The following is a 22098-nucleotide window of genomic DNA, read 5'->3' as shown; positions in this document are numbered from 1 at the left end:
TTTGTACTTGGCATTTGTGTCAGGAATACAGGAGGCAGTGGCCAGGGGGCGTGTGGACGATCTTGGAGCTCTTCAGTCAGGCCCTGCTGCTTCCTCTTGCCCGCAGTGTGGGTGTGAGCTCACAGGGGCAGCATGCCTCCAGAGTTCAAGGGCATTCCATTAAATCAGCAGTCACTGAAGAGACTTCTGAATCTCTTAGGGAATTGCCTTAGGGAATTTATCATGCCATAGGTGTCACCAGGTTAATTAAGCATAGTAGTAGTAGTAGTAGTCATAGGAAAGTAGTCAAAAACAAGTAGGATCAAAGGGTTATTAATTATGTTAAATATTAATTCCCATCTTACTAGGAGAAAGTGTCCAACAGAGCTGACATTAAAGAATCAAGTTTTCACTGAGAATATTTTCTAAGTTATTCATGTATCATTATTTTGTTCTAAAAAATATAAAGCAAACATAAGGCCACCTTCAGAAGCCCCCCAGAACCCACCTTCAGGATAATGAGCACCCATTGAGTGAAAGCACCTGCCCACTGTGTGCCAGGCAGGGTGCGACATCTGCCAACACATCCCCTGAAGGCCAGAGACCCAGTGGGTAGAGGGCCTCCATGTGCCGAATGCCAGGTCCTGAGACTTGCGAGTGTGAGCACACTCATTGGCTAGCGGGGACTTGAGAGACCAAGCTGGAAGGCACCCCAGGGCTGTCTGTTCCCAGCCACAAAAATGCCATCGTTGTTGTAAAACAAAAATGACGGCATTGCTTACATATCACTTCTAGGGTTGATATTTATTACAAGTAAAACCAGAAATCGGAAATCAGTTTTTTGTTTTGTTTTGTTTTTGAGACACAGTCTTGCTCTGTTGCCCAGGCTGGAGTGCAGTGGCACGATCTCGGCTTACTGCAACCTCTGCCTTCTGGGTTCAAGTGATTCTCCTGTCTCAGCCTCCCAAGTAGCTGGGATTACAGGCACATGCCATCACACCTGGCTAATTTTTTTTATTTTTAGTAGAGATGGGGTTTCACCATGTTGGCCAGGCTGGTCTTGAATTCCTGACTTCAGGTGATCTGCCCACCTCAGCCTCCCAAAGTGCTGGGATTACAGGAGTGAGCCACCGTTCCCAGCTGGAAATCAATTTTTTACAGCCTAGCCATCACTACTTTGCATGTTTTAGTTTTCTTGTACTTGTTAGTGTTGTTTTAGGAGCTGAATTTCAGGTTTTAAAAAAATTATTTTTGTTTTTGTTTTTCTGTTCTGTTTTCAAGAAAGTTATACATGTAGGCCGGGCACAGTGGCTCACGCTTGTAATCCCAGCACTTTGGGAGGCCGAGGCGGGCGGATCACGAGGTCAGGAGATCGAGACCACGGTGAAACCCTGTCTCTACTAAAAATACAAAAAAATTAGCCGGGTGTGGTGGCGGGCGCCTGTAGTCCCAGCTACTCGGAGAGGCTGAGGCAGGAGAATGACGTGAACCCGGGAGGCAGAGCTTGCAGTGAGCCAAGATTGCGCCACTGCACTCCAGCCTGGGAGACAGAGCGAGACTCCGTCTCAAAAAAAAAAAAAAAAAAAAAAAAAAAGAAAGAAAGTTATACATGTTAAACTGCATAAATAGATAGAGTAGACTCATTTTACCAGCCTAAGTTTTGTGTATATTCGGTATCTGTCTTTTTTTGTTTAATACCAGGGTTGAAGTTGTAAGATAATATTCACAATTAGTAAACAAGGGACGTGGTAGATTCTACTCTTTTTCCTGGAAACCTGCGTATTTCTTAATGAATAAGGGCTAAGTCCACATAAATAGGTAGACTGGGCTCATTTCAACCAGCCTTTAGACATTTCTACTCACAGCCCAAACTATTATGCTATCACCTTGTTAAGAATACAGTCTTACAGGTGGTGGTTCATGCCTGTAATCCCAGCACTTTGGGAGTCCAAGGTAGGAAGATCACTTGAGCTCAGGAGTTCAAGACTAGCCTGGGAAACATAACAAAACCCTATATCTACAAAATATAATAATGATGATGATGATAAATTTGCCAGGTATGGTGGCGCCTGCCTGTAGTCTCAGCTACTTAGGAGGCTTAGGTGGGAGAATCACCTGAGCCTAGGAGGCGGAAGTTTCAGTGAGCCGAGATCATGCCACTGCCCTCCAGCCTGGGTGACAGAGCAAGACTCTGTCTCAAAGGAAAAAAAAAAAATAGAGAGTACATTCTGGGTGGTGGCTTAGGGATACAGGTGTTTTGTGAAATTCTTTCAACTCTGCTGTACGCTGGACCATCTCTACAGTGCAATGTTGGGGGAGGCAGCTCTGCCTAGTGTGACAGTCAGACCAAAAGTTCACTCAGGCACAAATTAGAGCATCATGGGGAACTGGGGATGGCACAGGGCCTGAGATAAATGCTCAGCGTTTTTACAGAGAAGAACAGAGGGTGGGATTAATGCTGAACAGAACAAGTCCAACAGGAGTGCAGCCAACACAGAATCAATCGTGAGGACTTTGGAAACCAAGCAGAAAAGTTTACACATGGTGCAATAGGCATTTGAGCTCACTGGAAATTCTTAGAAGGACACATTGGCCATGTCTGTGTTTTAGAGCTCAGTGGAGTACTGGGTGACAGATTAGAAATAGGCAGTAAGAGAGGAGGAAGTGCCAGGTGTGATTCCAATGTGATTTCCTTCAGGGAGCTTATAGTTCAATTAGAAAAAAATAAGTAATGTCAAAAGTTATAGGAGGCTTAGGAGAAAGTGAAATTAAGAAAACTGTCGCTGGGCATATATTCATATCAACTTGTACCAAATTTGAAGAACTTTTTGCATCTCTGTGACTCTTTCCTAGATTAAAAAAAACTGAAAAAAAAAGATGTAGCTAGTTAAAAATATATGTATTTTTCTAATACCTGTAACTGCATGTGAAATTTATACAAAGTTTCATCTTAACTTATCCTTATCGTATATTGCATATGTCCCAAAAGAATGCAGACAGGAGCACGCAGGCTGTCAGTGTGAGCTGACCTCTGTAACTGGAACTTCTTTTCCTCCGAGAATAATAGAGAACAAATAGCTGTATACTACTTATGTCCAATTTAAAGTTAATATTTGGGCCAGGCATGGTGGCTCAGGCCTGTAATCCCAGCACTTTGGGAGGCCAAGGTGGGTGGATTACTTGAGGTCAGGAGTTTGAGACCTGCCTGGCCAACATGGTGAAACCTCATCTGTACTAAAAATACAAAAATCAGCTAGGCATCGTGGTGCACGCCTGTAATCCCAGCTACTCAGGTGGCTGAGGCAGGAGAATCGCCTGAACCCGGGAGGCAGAGGTACAGTGAGCTGAGACTGTGCCACTGCACTCCAGCCTGGGTGACAGAGCAAGACTCCTTCTCAAAAAAAAAAAAAAAAAAAAAGTTAATATTTGGTGACCAGCTGAGCTTTGCTGGGCCTCTGGTTTTGGGGAGATTAGATGTTCTTGAATCAGCTTCTTACCCTGCAACACTGAGTTACAGGCACAGCTACACTGGAGCTGCTCCAGAGGGTGAGGACCGTCACCTGCCATTGTTTGCCACCCTCTGTGGGCCTCAGGACCCCACAGCCTGGGTCCTCATTGCTCCAGCCTCAAGGCCACCTCCTCCTGTCACCCATCATCACTGAACAAAATAGGCATGCCTCTGCTGACTTGTCCTTGGTATTATTTCATTTCCCTTTCTCCCTTCTTTCATTATTTAAAAAACCGTAATAACAAGGACCTTCACGAATACTGTCCTTACACTTCTTTTCTTTCATTGAACTTGCCTTTGGGCTTGGTGTCCCTCCTGAGTTTCCTGGCATGAGGGCACTTGCTTAAACCAAATTGCACTGTCAGAGGAAATGTGTTTCCTCTACCCTCTTAGGTGCAGTGATTGGGGGCCTGTAAATCAAACTAACAAAAGACAGACTATCAAGAGTAAAGATAGATTTGTATTTACATACAACCAAGGAGTTCACAGAAAAATGTAACTTAAGGAGGCAGTTAGAATTTCGGATTTGTATGTCATCTTAACATTGATGGGAGAGTGGCAGAAGGACACACAGAAGAATAAACGACTTTTAGGAAAACTAAGTGGGCCGTTAGGAGACTAGATGGTGGATAAGATAGTTTTATAACAACATCTTTTGGGGCGATTTCTCATCTAGGTGCGACAGGTGCTGACTTCTTATCTTTGGTGATAAGACTCACACTTCCCTGGTTGTGAAACTCCTGAGCATTGGATGTACGAGGGCTGAGGGCTGAATTCTTCTGGAAGGCTTTCCTTAGAAAGGGAAGGGAGTGCGGAAGCCGTCTGTTCCTGTACTTGATGCTTACTGTCTTCAACTCTAATAACCCTCATGCCACTGTGGCATGTTCCGCAGTCCATGGAGGCCCCATCTGCTTCTCCCCAACACCCCATCGTTACTCCCCTGCCCCCTTCTCTGAATGCCCAGTACCCAGCACCAACAAGAGGCCCTTTGCCTGCCGAGCGCACATGGCATCCTTGTTTCTAAACGACCCTGAGGTGCCCAGCCCCTGGTTCTCAGGTCCTGCCTTTATCCAGCCCGAGCAGCCTTACGTCCATGTCCAGAACACTAGCCTTGGGGCATCTTGCTCTCCCAGATGACCTCGGTGTCCCTCAGTCTTGTTCCCACGTTAGCTGCCAGGTGCCACAATCCCTGTTTCTGACTGCATCCTCGCCTCCTCACCTCACTTCGGGGGGCATTTCATCCTGGCATCTGCTGCTCCTGACTGCTGAAACCACAGACATCCATTTCCCATGCTCTCTGCAACGTCTCCCTCTGCTGGCTGCACCATGCCCTTCTGCCCTCATCCACTGCTCCCACTGTTTCTCTCTGCACTTCCTCTCACCCAGGAACTCGGTTCAGCAATCCCCAAAAGTCAGCATCTGTGTGTGTGCAGGTGTTGTTTTGGTGTTCATCTCACTCTGTCCCATCCCCCTGGGTGATCTTATCTGCTACTTGTCGTCACTGTGCCTGACTCAAATCTTGGTTTCTGGACACGTGTAGAGTCCTGGGCCCAGTGGTCTGGAAAGGGGCCTTGGGAAAATCTTATGTAAAAGTTCAGCCAGGCCACACTTACTAGAAGTCTCAGTAGAGGTTCTCCCACCTTAAATCTACTCTTGGGGACCCTGCTGCTTGTCTGAACCCCAGGCTCATGCATCTGCACTGCCTGGAAGTCATGAGCACCTCTGAAAACACGGCCAACACTCCATTTTCCCACATTTTCCTTCAGCCTGCTCCTGTCACTCCAGGCACCCTAGAGTCCCTCAGCCAACCTTGAAGCTTCTCATTGCACGAGGATTTTCTCTCCTCACATGCCGTCTGCAGCCAGCAACCTCCTTTATCCATCCACTTCTTAGGCCTTCTCTTCTGAAAACCTCCTTTGTCCTCATTTGTACATTTCTTCCCTTCCTGAATTGAGGCTGTAGGTAGCAGCTGCTGTGTTGACTTCAAGGTCTCATTCCCAGCCTGAGAACACAGACTCCTCCCCTGTCCCCACACCCAAATCAGAGGCTATCAACGCACGATATACAGAAGCAGAAGCCAATAGACACAGAATCCAGTCACTGATTCTGTAGGTAAAGAAACAGATTCACATCAAGGGACTCAGTTCCCCTCTATAAGCTTTTATTGAACCTTTCGTGTATGTGCCATTTTATCGGATTGCAAGATGCCAGGAATACCGAGTGATTTAGGAGCACACACTGTCATTTAGTTTTAATAATAGCCGATGTCATTTCTTATTAGAATTTAGTAGTTATTTCTTGCTCTTTGATTTTCAGTTCTTATAAACTCTTGGCAAAGAAACCCTACATTCCCAGCTATAGTGTGGCCTTCTATATTAGTCTGTTTTCACGCTTCTAATAAAGACATACCCAAAACTGGGTAATTTATAAAGGAAAGAGGTTTAACGGACTCACAATTCCACATGACTGGGGAGGCCTCACAATCATGGCGGAAGGCAAGGAGCAGCAAGTCATGTCTTACATGGATGGCAGCGGGCAAAAAGAGAGCTTATGCAGGGAATCTCTCCCTTACAAAACCATCACATCTCATGAGACTTACTCACTATCATGAGAACAGCATGAGAAAGACCTGCCCCCTGATTCAATTACCTTCCACCGAGTCCCTCCCACAGCATGTGGGAATTGTGGGAGCTACAATTCAAGATGAGATTTGGGTAGGGACACAGCCAAACCATATCACCTTCTTTTTCTTTTCCTGTAGTGTTCCCCACAAATAGAGAAGGCATTCGTCTTCTGTATTGTTATTTCACAAACCCTGACTGACACCTATTCTCGTGATCCTTGTCTCCATCTCCTGCCACTACAGCTGCAGTGATGTCAATGGGGAGGCTGTCTTTTTCACCTTCGGGCTCTCCCTCTCCCCTTGGGTACATCATCAGCTTTGATAGGAGGTGGAGCTGTGCTTTGGCCAGGTCACAGCTCAGTGAGTGTTCTGGCTTCTTGGCAGACCCATAGCCACCTGCGTTCCTCCAGACTGGTTTCCAGGGCTTACAGTCAGCGGCAGAATCTGTCGTCCTTTGATGGAGAGCTTCTCGTCATTCTTGGGGAACTTGGGGCACTGCAGTGTTGATTTCAAGTTCACAGCCCTGCAGAGACCTCGACACAGGTTGCATGCACACGGGCTCCTGTACTGTTCTGCAGAATTACGCCAGAGCTGAGCCATTCCTGGGGCATGAGGGTCTCTGGGAAAACACAAATTAGAGGCATGAGGCCCTTCTGCACTCTGTCAAATGCAGAGAAGTGAAGAAATAATTTCACTAAATGCTAGAGAAAAACAGCAAATCTCAGAACAGAATGAACTTCTGTCCTCTCATAATTACTCTTCATATGTCTTGCCTTCAGATATCTTCTTTATGCTTGACCGGAGAAATTCCAGGATGGCACTGTGCCCTGTGCTTTGTGTGGAGAAAATACTAATGGATGAATCCCTGGTCCACTATTTCCCTTTTAAAGGCAGATACTTGTATAACAATGGAAAATGTAACAAGGCTTCATTTAATCAGCACTGTGTGTGTGTGCGTGCATGCATGTGTGCACGCGTGTGTGTGTGTGTGTGTGTGTGTGTGTGTGATTAATATGTGTTATGGAAAAAGCTCGTGTCTCTGGAAATACTTTCCAGCAAAAAACATCTAATAGCTTAATCTTTATAGCAGTGCTGGTTTTGGCCCTTTAACTTCCCCGAAGTTGTAAACCAAAAAGTTGCAGTCTCCATATATGTTTTATTGCATCCTCTAAAACAGGAGTCCCCAATCCACTGGCCATGGACCAGTACTCCATGGCCCGTTAGGAAGCAGGACGCACAGCAGAAAGTGAACGGTGAGTGAGCCAGCATTACCAGCTGAGCTCCGCCTCCTGTCTGATCAGAGGCCGCATTAGATTCTCACAGGAGCCTGAACCCTAGTGTGAACTGTACATGCAGGGGATCTGAGTTGTGTCCTCCATATGAGAATCTAATGCCTGATGATCTGAGGTGGAACAGTTTCATCCCAAAACCAGCCCCTTTCACCCCCCACTGATCTAGGAAAAATTGTCGTCTATGAAACCAGTTCCTGGTGCCAAAATGCTGGGGACCACTGCTCTAAAACATGTATTTTTTTATTTCTGGACTGTCACTCAAATGCCTCAAAAAATCCATGCCTCGTAGTTCCTTGAAACACTTTTTAAAAGAACTAGTAGCCACTATCAGTACTAATGCCACTACCCTACTCGGGGCATTTCATTAGGTTGGCTGGTGACCAGCTGTGCATTTTTCGTAATGATACTGTGTTCACTGAGTGTTTTTGATAGCGAGGTTTCAGACAACTAGCCAGTAAAAATATAGTCTAGTCACTATTTCCCCATACACTAGTGCATCAAGTTCGTTGGTCCTGCATTACCAGTTGTCTTTTACAATTGTGTCAATTTTCAAAATATCTTTTAGCTTTTAACTAGTAATTATTACTAATAATTATTGGATGTTTTGGGCTAAAACCTTGCTAAATGTTTAGTATCTCATTTAATGCAGTACCACAGATTATTGGCAAATTTGGGCATTGTTTCTCTTCACTGCAATTGGAGGAGAATGGTATATTGAATATGGAGAACATGTGACCCATAAGTAGCACTAGTGCTGTTTGTATGTATGGCTCCCCACCTTGCATTGCGTAACATTGCTGTAGTTGAGGAATCCACTTTTTAAAAGTGTTTGGCCTGGGCTAATTTGCAATAAAGCCCATGAACTCTCCCACCCCTGGACATGGTGTACCTTCCTTGTACCTTCCTCACCCGATCTGGCCTCCACAATGCTTGTGTACACATTCTCAGACTTGCCCTCACCCAAACTAGAATAGTGAGAATAACCAGTGAATTCAGCCTCGTTATGTTTGGGAATTTATGCGAGGATCAAGGTGGCATTTCAGATTGTTGTGAAACAGATGAATCAGTCAGGAAATAATACCGGGGTAGCTGTCTTGCCAGTGGAGAGGGGGACATAAACCCCAAGGCTCTGGCTTACTTCCAACACTAAGGTGAATCCTACTCCAATCAAATATTAACATGTAAAACTCGAACCAAGTCTCCTTCTGGTGATAGGACCTAAACGAGCTGCGCTAACTCTCCCCTTAAGAACAATGAGAAAAACTGGACAAAAACTCGAAAGCATCTTTTTGAAGGGATCTGATTACCCAGCAGGTAGGGAACAGTGGGACCCTTTACCCCTAGAGCTGTCCCCAGAAGAAGTGGCTAATGAGAATGAGAAGCCCCAGGTTTTTTTTGTTTTTTGTTTGTTTGTTTTTGTGTGTTTGGGGGCAGGGGGGCTGAGATGGGAGAATCACTTGAACCCAGGAGGCGGAGGTTGCAGTGAGCTGAGATCACGTCTCTTATATAGAACCTACTTTGAAAAGGAAGGGATATTTTAAGTCTTTTAAGATAATGTTAACTATTTTTCTTTCTTTAGCTCTATTTCTGTGTGTAGCTGTTTTACTACACCAGAATTCAGCAAATGATAGTTTCTTAAGAGTTAGTTGCTATGTGGAAATTGAAGCCCTATCAGTAACCTTTTCCTCCTCGTGTATCTTCAAATCTATTACCGAGCCTTAAACTTTGAATGGATTTGTATCCATGCATGATTTTGTAACATCATGCATTTGTTCATTCAGAAAATACTGGGTAGCTGAAAAATTAGATCTCCAAAATGTTGACTCATTTCATTATAATAATAACAAAAACCCACATCTGTTCATGTCGCCATCAGTCTCATCAGGTAAGTCTCAATTCTGGCAAGTTGTCAAGCTTGTGGTGGTAGATGCACGATTTCCAAAATTCTCAATTTCTCTAGAAAACTCAGACTTTATTTTTGTCAACCCACTCAGTTATTTCCCTTGAAGTGGCCCTCTTTCGAGAAAATTTTCTAGAAAAGTTCTGCCAGATGCCCAAATCTTAGTAATCATCACTCACTGCCTGTCAGTCATTCCTTCAAATAAACATGAGGCTCCAGGAAAGAAAAACCATGATGAAGTGGGGATCTTGCTGCAGTGCGAGCAGGGGGAGCACGTGGTTTCCTTGGAGACCAGGGGCTCACCTCCCCATGTGGCACACGCGCTTTAGGGGCCTTTTCATCATCTCACGGCATCTTAAAAAAACAGCCAACTCGAAGGCTGAGGCTTCATAAAAGTAGAGTGTGTACCACTCAGCACAGGTATTCCCAGGTGGAGCCGCGCTTTAATCCTCTTGCCGGAGTGCCTGCTGTGGGGCGGAGCGCCGCGCTTGCCAGCAGAGCTCGGCTTCTGGCCCTCCTGCATGCGCGGGCCCCAGCTGTGTGGGCTGTTTTTCCTGCCGACATTGCATTTGTACTGTAGATACCACTGTCAACACAGTATAGAAAGGTCACCGGTGCTTTAGTATTACTGTGGGTGTAGATTTGACTGTGTGGGCCCCCTGACCGTGCCTCAAGGACTCCCACACTGAAAACAGCAGGCTTGGAGAATGAGAACAGCAAAGGAGCCTCCGTTATGAGCAGAATTTTCTGGGGAGTCCGCGGAAGGGACAGTGCGGACATCAATACCTGTGAATGTTATGCCGGCAGGCCTCAGGAAATCTCCCCGCGGAGCCGGACCTGGTATGGGAATCGCGAGACCTGGTAACTAAGCAGTGGCACAGCTGTGTGCCCATGCTCAGGGTGACCTTTGGCAGAATGGCGCCACCAGAGTTGCTTCCCTCTGGCCTCCTTAGAAGGTTGCGTTTCTTCAGCAAAAGCAGATTCGCAGTTCATTTAGCAAGGTCATTGGAAAATGGGCTCCAGCCTCCCAGGCGGCCAGGTGAGGATTTAGGAGCTGGCCTGGAACTGCCCAAAGGCCGGCGCCCAAGGGATCAGGCAGGGTGTGTGTGCTTTGATGAAATGACAGCCAGATAGCAGGGGAAGTGGGGTCATTTTGTGAGATGAGCGTTGCACAGCAACAGGGACCCTTGTTGAACCGTAAGTGGACAAGGCTGCTCCCTTCAGTGTTTGATTCTGCAGAATGTCAGCCTCCAGAGACCAATGCCACGTGCTGTGAGGGGTATGGTGTTATTCACACATTTATCTTTTCCTAAGAAATTTGCACTAGCAGAACAGCATCTTTGATTCTGTTGAAAAGGAAAAAAAAAAAAATGAGGGAGGGACTAGTTTTCTTGAAAACATCCAACCATTAAATTGCTCACTGAATAAGTACATTTTTATTCTAATGCCCTAGCTTATTCAAAGGTTAAGAAAATATGTTTTCTGTAGAAAAGAAGACATGTTCTGTGGCTCATCCAGAGTATTATTTGAGCTGCATGTCTCTAGTTTAATCACATACTGTTGGAGGTCTTCCTGGGAGATGCTGGAGGCCCAGGAGTCAGGGGGCTCTGTGTGCCGTTCTCCAAACACAGCTCTCTAGAAAGAAGGTTCCAGCATGACTCAGGAGAGGTTGGTGCAAACTGGGACCCTCTGGGCACCTCTCAGGGACACAGACTCTGTCCAGCTGGTTACGGAAGCACATCTCCCACCTGATTTATTCCTAAATAGGAGCGAGGAGGGGGGCAATCTTTCCCTTCACCCCTACATCTTCCTTTCCTCTTCCCCACCTCCCTGTATTAATACTGAGAAACTACACCTGAACAATGAAATGACTAGGAACTACTGTTTCTGGTTGTGTTCCCAAGTGGGAATATGGGCTGTTCACGACCTCGGAATGTAGAATGCCCTCATAATTTATTCAATAGACATCCAATAAATGCAGATCAACAGCTTGCCTATCTTTGATAGTTTTTAGCAGTGTGTTCTGGTTTTAATCTTTGTACTTGTCCCATGAGTGACCCCATGACCAGAGAGTGGGCTCTTCTATCTTGTAAGAGCCTTCTGTTCACGTTCTATTCTTTTTATGAGAAGGAAGTGCCAGTGCATGTCCCAACATAAAGAGAAACGTTGAATACGTACTGTTTTTCTCTTATATATATGCTCAAAATAACGACTGTAGTAAACAGTCGTCATGATTATAGGATGAATTACACAGCCCTTCCTAGATTTTTGTAGTTGTCATTTAGAAGTGGACTACGCAATAGTTCATAGGCTTACGAATACATATCTAACAATATTAGCCGGGTGCAGTGGCTCACGCCTGAAATCCCAGCACTTAGCGAGGCCAAGGTAGCTTGATTGCTAGAGCCCAGGAGTTCAAGACTAGCCTGGGCAAAGGGCGAAACCCCATCTCTACAAAAACTACAAAAAGAAATTAGCCGGACATGGTGGTGCTTCCCTGTAGTCCCAGCTACTTGGGAGGCAGAGGTGGGAAGGTCACCTGAGCCTGGGGGCGTCAAGGCTGCAGTGAGCTGTGATTGCACCACTGCACCCAAGCCTGGGCGACAGAGTGAGACCCTGTCTCAAAAACAAAAAACAAACAAACAATATTATACTTACAGTATTTAAAAAACCTAATTATCTGGTATTCCCATAGCTAATGGAATGAAAGGCGAGACAGTACGTCCTACACTCTCTTCTCCCCACATCAACTGGACAGGTGTATGAACGCATTTCAGAGTCAAGTATGGTTAGTAATTACTTGATCTTTTTCCAGCCCCTTCAGATAAGCTGAATTGAACACCCAAAAGTGATAGTAACATCATTTTCCTTTGCAATTACAAAGACCATTAACCCAACAGAATCTCCATGCTGTACTTGTTTGTGATGTTTTTATTCCATTTTATTCAGTATGACTCCTGATAAATGGATTACTACGCAATTAATTTTTTCTCATTCTTTGGATTCATACACCCAGACACATATATCAAGCAAACTAGAAATTGCTAAAATGACAGGCCAGCAGTGACTACTTGTTATCACGTGTGTAACATCTCTTGAGGGCTGCTTTGTAATTCATTTGTATGGTGGTGTTGTACCAGTGTAACTGCTAAGTGGTTTCTCTGGTTCCGTCTGCATTTGTACATGAAGTTGTGCAATCTCCACATACCAGCAGTTTCAAAGAATGACAATTTGCATGAGGCCATCTTAATAGCAGGTAGCATGTAACCAACCGATCTGAATTAAGCCACCATTGTGGAATAAAACATTTGACACTAAGCCAGGTATTTCAGTGGATGAGTTGTATTTTGGATTTCCAAAAAAAAAAAAAAAAAAAAATTAAGCAGTCATGCTTTTGAATAATCTTACTAGACATAAACAATACTGCTAGGGTAGGGGGGGCACTGCCTTTAACAATGGTCAGAGTTTCTTGGTAAATCAGTGGTTTTGCTTCTTTGATGTTTCTAAAACGCTGATATGACCAGTTGCCCTGCTCTGACCTCATCTCACCCTCCCCAGCTTCCCTCCCCACCCACCTCGTAAAGCACAGACCTCTCAGCCTGACCCCTTGCTCCCTACCTCACTCATTACTTCTGGTTTCCTTCTGGGGCCTTGTCTTCTGCCTGCCCCCAGTACAATGTTTATTTTTCTGCATGTCCATCTCATCCCGACAAGCCTCTCCACACTAGAGTGCAGCCAGTAACTGTCTCTGCCAAGCTCTTCCCTCTGCCTGCATTTCTCACCCCACACACACCTTCCATTTCCCAGTGGCTACATACATCATGTGCGATTATGCCTGTCTTTCATGACCTGCCTCTGACCAGACATCCCTAAGTCATCTTCCCTAAACCCACTCCTTCAAATCCACCTTCCAAATCCTGGTGAATGGACTGCTGTTCCTGCTCCAGAGGACTGTGTGCCTCAAACAGGGCTCCCCACAGCGGGCTTGTATTAGCAGGGATTCCCCAGTGCATGTTTCCTGCCTTGGAGACCATGAACTCCAGGGAGGCCGGAGAGCTGTCTGCTCTGCTTTCTGTCTTCTGCCTGCCCAAGACAGTACTTTATGTAGGTGTTAATTTCCTAAAAATATGTCTAACATGCTTGAATTGCTGATAGCTATTGATTAAAGCCCAGCTTCTAATATAAATATGCATTTCTGATGAATCTCACAAAAAAACAGGAAGAAACAAATGCCATTAATTTGCAGTTTATCAATATCCTGGCTAGTAATTGAGATATTTAGTGGCCTAGTCACTAGAATATAAGGTGCTAGTCCCAGTCCCAACACGAGTTGAGTAATTTTAAACTTCATAGTGAATTTTTTGTAACGTCTACAGAATGGATCACCATTATCATAATAATAGCTGATAGCGACGGAGCATGTCCCATCTGCCAACCACTGGGTATCATTGATTCATTCATTTATAAAATTTGAAGTTGGTGGGAGGGCATATTTAAGACTGCTACCTGGAATAGTGTTATCTGTCAGAGATTCATTTGTTTGTTCTCCACATTCTTCAATGTATGAATTATTCCATGCAATTGAACAGCTCCCTAAGTACGTCATAGTTATGAAATGTTGTGTGTTGACTTTGGAAGGTTACAGTTCATTTGTGATCTTCCAGGCAGTGGGGTGGGGGTGGGGAGATTCTTCTCTGTAGTGAAAGTGTTTTTCTCTGAAATCTTCAGCTACTTCCCCACTCTGTGAAGCCTTCTTCTCCTGGGTCAGTGGGACCCTTCCTTGAGAGTGGTTTCAGTAGGTTCCCCAAAAACTGTTCAACTGAGTAAAATTGAATAGTCCATGCATTTTGTCCCAAGGTATAAAAATTGGCTTTGGGGAGGTGAAAATGAAACCTTACTTTTTTTTAATGTATCAAGCACCAATACACATACAGAAAAATATAGTGCATCTGTGTTATTATAACATGTTATGGGGATAGACTGTTGGGGGAAAATAACTGTAAAAGCTTTTTTGGGGTGGTCATGAATGAAATGGTTGAAAAACACTGAGTTAGTCATACACAGTATCAGACAAGTACTGTGTCAGTAGCACCAGTAATTTCCACCCTCAGGCTAGGCCCCACATCCAGCAAATTCTCACTCTTCTCTAGCCCCCACAGCCAGGTCAGTCTTCTAGCCCAGGCTCCATCAGCATCTCAGGTTAGAGAAAGGAAGGCAAGATGCCTCCCACCTCTGTTTTCCAGGATTGAGAATATGCTCACGCCCCTCTCTATCTAAAGGAAAGGAGAGAGGGATGGACCAGGCCCTGTGTTGCCCTCACAGGTGCCCCAGGTGCCATTTTGTCATGAGCAGTCAGCAGAGCCCATTGCTGAGGGGCCTAGGGAGGGTGCCCTCAAAGAGCTGGTCCCTTCAGTTCTGAATTAAGCAGTAGCCTCAATGCCATGTAAGCAACCATTCCTGCAAGAGGATAGGCATTTAAGGTGAAATCTGCCTCATCTGTCATTATTTAACAGGTAAGATTCAGAATAGTTCAAGAAAACAAGGCAAATGAATTGCATTTGCATTGACGTGAGTCATGCCACATTCGGCTACTCTTTGTGAAAACTTCCTCAAAATAGATTCCTCGGAGTGCTGCTTTGCAGGACCTTCATTGATTTGCTCTGAAGATAGGTGTCCATGCCTGAGAGGCCTCAGTGAAGTTTCAACTACAGAGTTATCCATGGCAGCACTTCTGGAAACATTTCTGTGCTAATTGTACATGGCAGGTCCCCAGTTCCTCATTTAATGGGAGGAATCTCCTTTTTCTGGAAAATTTCTCTGGACTGCTGTGTTGCAGAACATTCTAGAAACCCCTTACCCCATGAACATTCTAATACTAGACAATTTAGAATTGAACGTTAATATGGGCATGGGAGGCCAGTGAAAACAACATAAGCCTCACCTGGTACTGCAACACATCTTTATTTTGGAAACACTGACTTTGCAACCACAGCTATAAACACCGGCTTTTATTTCAGGAGTCAGCAGTTAATATATTTGCAAGAAGGAGAATTGAGGGCATCCCTGTGAAAACCAGAAAATAAATCCATCCTGAAGGGCATTGGCTTTGTAGGCCTCTCATCCCCTGTTGAGTAGGTTGCTGGGCCATGCACAAGAGGTGTCAGGATGGAAAGGACCAAGGAGAGGACCGAAGAGAGGCCTCTGCATTGCCGGCTGCCACACGTGCTCACCACACAGACAGCTCATTGGCTCATCCACCAGCTCATTTAATCACGAAGTCTTTTAACCCCCTCCAGGTCCAATGAATTCCTTAGGCTTTTTTCTCTGTGTTTATCAGTTCCCGTTGTAAATGGCAGCTTCTTCTACACGGCACATTTGGAGATGACATGGAAAAATCACTCACACAGGCCAGCAAAGGCACTCTCTTTATGCCATGATAATCCTGTTTGGGGAAGCGCCCTCCGTAGCTTCTCTCAAAAGCAGGCAAAACATCGCTGTGCTTTTGCTGTCCTGACAATGTGTGGAGTCATGTTATACAGCAAGCATACCACAAGCAAGTCTCATCTAAGGCACCTAAATGTGGTTTTTCCATAACGAAAGTGCTGTTGAAAATAAATACAACTTGCTGCTCTACAGGTTAGAGCATTTTAATCCTGTACATGGCTAATCTTCCCGAGTCTGTCTGAAGTCATAGTGTTCCCTCTAAACACAAAAAACTGATAGGGGCCTCCCGTCACACTTGCGGATCATGAGTCTCATGCAGAAGGCTATGGAAAATGAATTGATTTCACATATTTTACTCAGAGGACGTGGAAAAAGAAAATGATTCTAGTGACCATCTAGAAACTTGCAGTTTGTTTTTGACTCTAAGGCAGTCAGCACCTTTCAGGGCCTTGCTGGGTTTTTACTGGTTTCTGACAGATTGGTGGACACGGCATCTGTACCATTAAAAAAGGAAATCAGGAAGGTTTTTTGAGCTGTCTTGAAGTCTTTTGCTCACCACTTAATTTACATACATACACTTTAATATGCATGCTAAGAGTGCCTGTAATGTACTTTTATTGAATAAAATGACACAGAGAGAATTCGTTAGGAAGCTTTCCTGCCCACCCCCCAACCAAGTTGTTAAATAACTTTTTCAAAGGCTGTTCTCTATAGGAGAAGGAATCAATTTAGGGGTGTAGTTCATTCATTTACCTAGCTTGTAACTCTAAAGGGTTTTGTTATAAACATGTTTATATCAATAATGGTTTTATAGTTTGATTTTCAGAGCACTATCGATTCAATAAAACAGTAGCTCTGCGGTGCACAAGGGATACTGACCTCCACCTCAGCACTATTACTTAGAGGAATGCAGCACCATATGTAGCTTACTAGTAGGTAGGTGGGTGTTTGGATGAAGGAAGGGAAAGCAGGAGGAAGGGAGGGATGGATAGACTGATAAATAGGGATGGATGGACAGATGGATGGATTGATGAATAATATAAACAAAAGTACTAATTAATAACAAAATACACGCATACCTCAGCAGTACTTTAAAGTTTTGACAGCAGTACTTTAAAGTTTCATGTTTAAATAAACATCTAATAGTGTATATGTATCCAACATGACAACATTGTGGTACTTATTTACAGATCATTATCTGACAAGGAACATGAAGTCAAACAGAACTTAAACCTTAGATGTGAGCGCTGCCAATCAAAATTAAAAACAAAGTTTAAGGCCCCCTTGAAGTTTTGATGTCTCACCATGTGAAAATTGAACTTCATATTACAAAATTAATGCATAGGAAAAAACCTCCTAGGAAAAAGCCTGGTTTTGGTGATGAGATTCAGATCATACATGGTTTTATAATTGATGAATAGTTGTGAGCAGCTGCTGTACTTTCTGTGCTTCCATGTAATTCCAGGACCGCTTCTGGGAGCCCTGAAAGTACCCTTCAGTGACTGCCTTCCAAATGTATTTCACTAAGCAAAAGAGAAAGCTTTATTCCTTAGAGATGATATAGTAATATTTGGAAAGCTCACTAGTTCCAATGAAGCACATAATTTAAAACAGACACATCATAGTTTAAAAGGTAGAATCGGTTATGAAATGTGATCCCAAGTAGGCACAGGCAGCACTCTGCTTGCGGCCCGGAGGAGGTCCCAGTGTGCAGGATTGGAAAGGGGCTGGCTCTTTCCCTGCTGTGACTGTTCTGTCTGCTTCCTGATGGGACGTGCTGTTGATCCCAGCTGCTGAGAAGAAATGGTGGGCAAGTGCCACGGAGACGGGGATTTGCAGCAGGGAGGAGCCAAAGGTGGAAGCATCACCAGGAAGTGAGAGCTGGGGAGGAACACGAGAGAATCACAAGCCGCGGGCCCTTCTCCTTCCCTCTTAAAAACCTAACCTAGCTCCTGACACTGCCTCCTACTGTGTTCCCTTCCTGCCCAAACTGTACCTAGAGCTCCATCCATAGACCTCTTCTGCTCACCGCACAGAAATGCCAGGGCTGCCGGGGTCCCTTCTCAGTGCTCCTCCTTCTGTCTAATCAGCTGTTCTCTGCTCTGATGACACCTGACTGCACCTCCAGCTCACAGCCACAGCGCATGGAGACCCCGAGCCTTCTACTTGGGTGTCCCACGATGGCCTCAAACCCAACTTGTCACAAAAGCTACCTCTCCTTCCTGCCACCAAAATGGCGGCCCCAAGACCCACCACATCAGAAACGTGAGAATCAGCTTCTCCATCAGGCTTAGCATCCCGGGTATCATCCAGCTCCCTATTGTTTCTCAGGTTTTCCTCTAATCCCATCCATTTTTATTCATTGCCCTTGTGTTTGGACTGTTTCCCTCCCCCAATTCAGATGCTGAAATCCTCACCCCCAGTGTAATGTGTTAGGAGGAGACAGGGAGCCAGAGACCACGCTGGCTCCCTGATCTCACACCGCCTGGCCCCAGACCTATGGGAAATCCCTGTCTGGGGTTTAAGCCACCCAGTCTGTGGTATTTCCTTACAGTAACCTGAAGGGACTAAGACACCCTGCTGCTGTCAGACAAAGATACTCTTACGTGCAACTTACTAGTTATAAAATGGAACTTTTAAGCTATATGATATTTGTCTTTAAGAAATTAAAGTACAAGGACTTTTTAAGTCCCCTGAACAGAGACCATCCCCAGGTCGCTGCTGCGCTTCAACATCATTGGAGAAGTCAGTTCATCACCTCCAAGTGATAAGCCGCCAAGGTGCTTCACCTCCCTTGTAGCTGGAAATGTCATGCTCCCTGAATTAAATCCCTCAAGCTACAGTTTAATTAAGCTCATCTCCTCGCCTGGAGATGGAAATCAGATATATTTTAGCCTTCAGCTGGGTAGAGTGAAAAGAACATTGGATTCTGCAGATCTGGATTCTATTCAAGAGTTCTGTCTTCCGCATGACTGCATGACCTCGCGTGACTGCATGACCTCCAGCTTGCCTCTGAACTTCCCTTGCCCTAAGCAGAGGAGATGCTGCATTTGCTCTGTCTATTCCCTAGCGCTGACTTTCCATGGCCCCTTTGTGGCTCTTAAGTCCTGTACCAGGACACCTCCACCGTCTTGGCTAATTTAGCAGACGTTCATCAGTGGTCACGATTTGCCATGGCATCCTGGGAAGGTGTGTGAAAACTGGGCCCTGCCTAGTTACAGCCTATATGTAGGCGTCGGTACAAGCTGCGTCAAGAATATTCTTGACCAGATACTTCCTTGAAGTCGTGGAAGTCAGCCTTAGAAGGTCCACTAAATACACTACAAAGTGATCACGAAATTAATTAAAATCATATAGAATATGCATGCGTACACACACATCCATGTGCATGTCCTGACACAGAGATGATATGTGGGGTGAAGGAGGGAGATTTCAGGAGGCTGCGGGCCTGCCAGGAGCATGTGCAGGTACCAGCGCCATCCCCTGGACCAAACCCCAGTTCTCCGGCTTCACTGAAGGTGCAGGAGCCCTGCTAGAAAAGAGAAGGGAGCTGTGGGCACTTCCACCTTCTCTGTCCCTGGTCACCACCTTCAAAGGAGCAACCCACCAAGTCCATGCAGAGAAAAGTCAGTCTGCCTCCACTCCCCACTTGCAGAGGCTGAAGTCCCTTGGCTTAGTCCCCAAAATCCATTATATATAATTCTTATGGCTTCCCATCCTCATAGCTTAGATTCCACTTATAAGTGAGAGCGTACGATATTTGGATTTCCATTCCTGAGTTACTTAGAATAATGGCCTCCAGCTCCATCCATGTTGCTGCAAAAGACATTATTTCATTCCTTTTTATATCTGAGTAGTATTCCATGGTGTATATATGCCACATTTTCTTTATCTGCTCATTGGTGGATGGGCATTTAGGTTGGTTCCATATCTTTGCAGTTGCCAGTAGGAAACACCCCATTTTCAATGTGGGTGTCTGAATGAAGAGACCACAGGTTTTGGATGGTGGTGTGTCCGTAATCCCAATAATAAAATGGATTTTCGCGATTATCCAAAAGAGAGCATGCACGCACACTACATTTTCGTGCTCATATTTGTCACGTCACACTAGCACACACAGGAACTGAATTTTTAACTTAAAAGATTCTAACCATTTAATTTTCAAACCACAGTACATAAAACAGGAGCAGCTCTGAAGTGGTTTTATATTTTAAGAGCATGATTTTTAGTTTTGCAATTGCCTCTCACACTCAGAATGTTCAATTATTGATTGAACAGATTGTTATGATCCCAATAAAATAAAGTTTTAAGCTGAGAATCTTGCCTCACCACACAGCTGCGCTCCATTTCAACAATGCTTTGGCTGCAACAGAAACCTCTCCCCTTTAAAGGAGCTACGGCGGGGAGACCTCGGGAGCCAGTAAGAAACAGCATGCTGTCCTCACCACAATCTCTACTCTGGGGAGCCCCCACTGTAATTCTGTCTCTTTCTGCACAGTTGCAGAGCCAATGGTGACGACGATAATAAACACTTCATCCACATGTCTGGTTCCATGAAAGGCCATCTCGACTTTCTTTTTCTTCCTACAGTGCCTTGTCTTTGAAGATGCTCCCAACGGGGTGGAGGCGGCCCTGGCAGCTGGGATGCAGGTGGTCATGGTTCCTGACGGAAACTTGAGCCGAGACCTGACGACAAAGGCCACCCTGGTGCTGAATTCCCTGCAGGACTTCCAGCCCGAGCTGTTTGGTTTGCCCCCCTATGAGTGAGAGGGAGGGCCTCAGTCTTCCGCCCCCAGCGCACTCTCATGGTCCACACTGCTGGGGGAAGGGGAAAGGAAATCAGCAACTCTTCAATCCCAACCTGCATCATGATTTTAGCCTCCTGAGATTGGAGTTTCCATCCCATGTTGGTTTGTCCCAGTCTAACGTGTCGATAAAATGTGACTTGACGGTTGAGACAAAAAATACAGTAGAGACAGAAACGAAGCCCAGAACAAAGATGAAACTTGAATTACCATCTCGGAAATCAAGCTGATGGAGTATGTGATAAAGTGAATGTACACGTATACACACACGCACCTCCATATATACACGTGTGTATCAGTTTGGTAATATGCAGGTAGGCATTACATGCATATTTTTGTAGATATATGCATGCATGTATATGTAAAATATATACTTTTCCAAGACAAAATGGCACATCACTTCTCTCTTATTCTAGTTTTTCTGAACACTGGCTGGGAAATGTAAACTGTGTATGCATATAAGTATATGCTTTATGTATGCATATGTATGTAGATATGTTTATATCTATCATCTGCATCACTCTCCTCAGTGTTGATGTCAACATGCAATGACAACTGATAAAGCGAGATGGTAGTTCTGCCTGGTTTGCAGTCTGAGCGGGAAAGTCCTGTTTTTGGTGAGCACTCCTTGTTAGCTAACATTTAAATTCTTTTTGTGACCTCAGAATGTCTCTGGATCTTTCCTCATTGACTGACTGAGCCACATCATCCATAGTTTATTGTTAGTGTGAACACAACTGTAACATTTACCTGATATCTACATCCTTACCTACATTGGAGAATGTTTTCTACCTCAGAACAACCATTCGCCTCCTTTAAGAACACCGATGGGCTACGCTTTTTGGATAGAAATAGAATTTGATTTAAGAATGTATGCTTGGTGAGTCTGAGTACCCAGGAACACTTCTGGAATAATTTATCAGACATTGAACTTCTGTGATTAATCGCTTTTATAGATTTACTCAGTCTTTAAAATTCGTCTGTGATTTGCCAGAGAAAAACGGTGGTAGCCATGGAAATCGAGAGTGAAGGAGAACTGCTCCGTTGTGGCTCATCCCTTCCTAGTGGCCTCTGCCCTTTGATGTCCTTGAGCTACTCTTCAGCTCTGGAAGTTGTGGACAAACCGTAGGAATGCATGTGTGCGTGTGGTGGAGTGATTGTCTGTGAATGACAGGCCCTGGCGATTGATTGATGTTGCATCAATTTAGCAAATTCATTTCCTCATTCTTGATGGCCTGAATATATGTCTGCACTTTTAATGCTCCTCTTAACCAGTTGTAACGTCTTACCATTTCCCTAACAAATTGAATTAGTTTAATAAAATCTTTTGACACATGTTGATATTTGTATGAGAGTCATGATTTTACCTTTAAAAAAAGAACAGTCTTCCAAGAAATGTAAAATATATATGTGACTAATTAAATTTTTTAAAAATCCCAATTAGTACTCCAACTGTAAACGGATATTTATGTATTTTAAGTGAGCCGTCCTGCTCCTGCAGCGGTGAATAGAGGCTTTCAATGAAAGACTTCTTTGATTTAGTATCT

At 44.6% G+C, this 22098-nt stretch overlaps 1 protein-coding gene across 2 annotated transcripts in view; it reads left to right on the top strand.

Moving 5' to 3' along the window:
• Nucleotides 1–21890, top strand: part of PUDP (pseudouridine 5'-phosphatase) — an 86041-nt gene extending 64151 nt beyond the window's left edge. Inside the window, exon 4 of one of the 2 annotated variants that reach the window (XM_032756547.2) lies at nt 20337–21890. In XM_032756547.2, the coding sequence (XP_032612438.1) occupies nt 20337–20513 (177 nt within the window). In that variant the 3' untranslated portion in view covers nt 20514–21890. Of the gene's footprint in view, nt 1–17746; nt 18042–20336 lie in introns of those variants that run through there. The other variant, XM_032756546.2, reaches the window with a different exon arrangement.
• The last annotated feature ends 208 nt before the right edge of the window (nt 21891–22098 follow it).

Source organism: Hylobates moloch, unplaced genomic scaffold (assembly GCF_009828535.3).
Source record: "Hylobates moloch isolate HMO894 unplaced genomic scaffold, HMol_V3 SCAFFOLD_7, whole genome shotgun sequence".
In the NCBI taxonomy this organism is placed as follows: Eukaryota; Metazoa; Chordata; class Mammalia; order Primates; family Hylobatidae; genus Hylobates; species Hylobates moloch.
The sequence above is the reverse complement of the archived record's forward strand: the minus strand, read 5'-3'. Positions and strand labels throughout refer to the sequence as shown.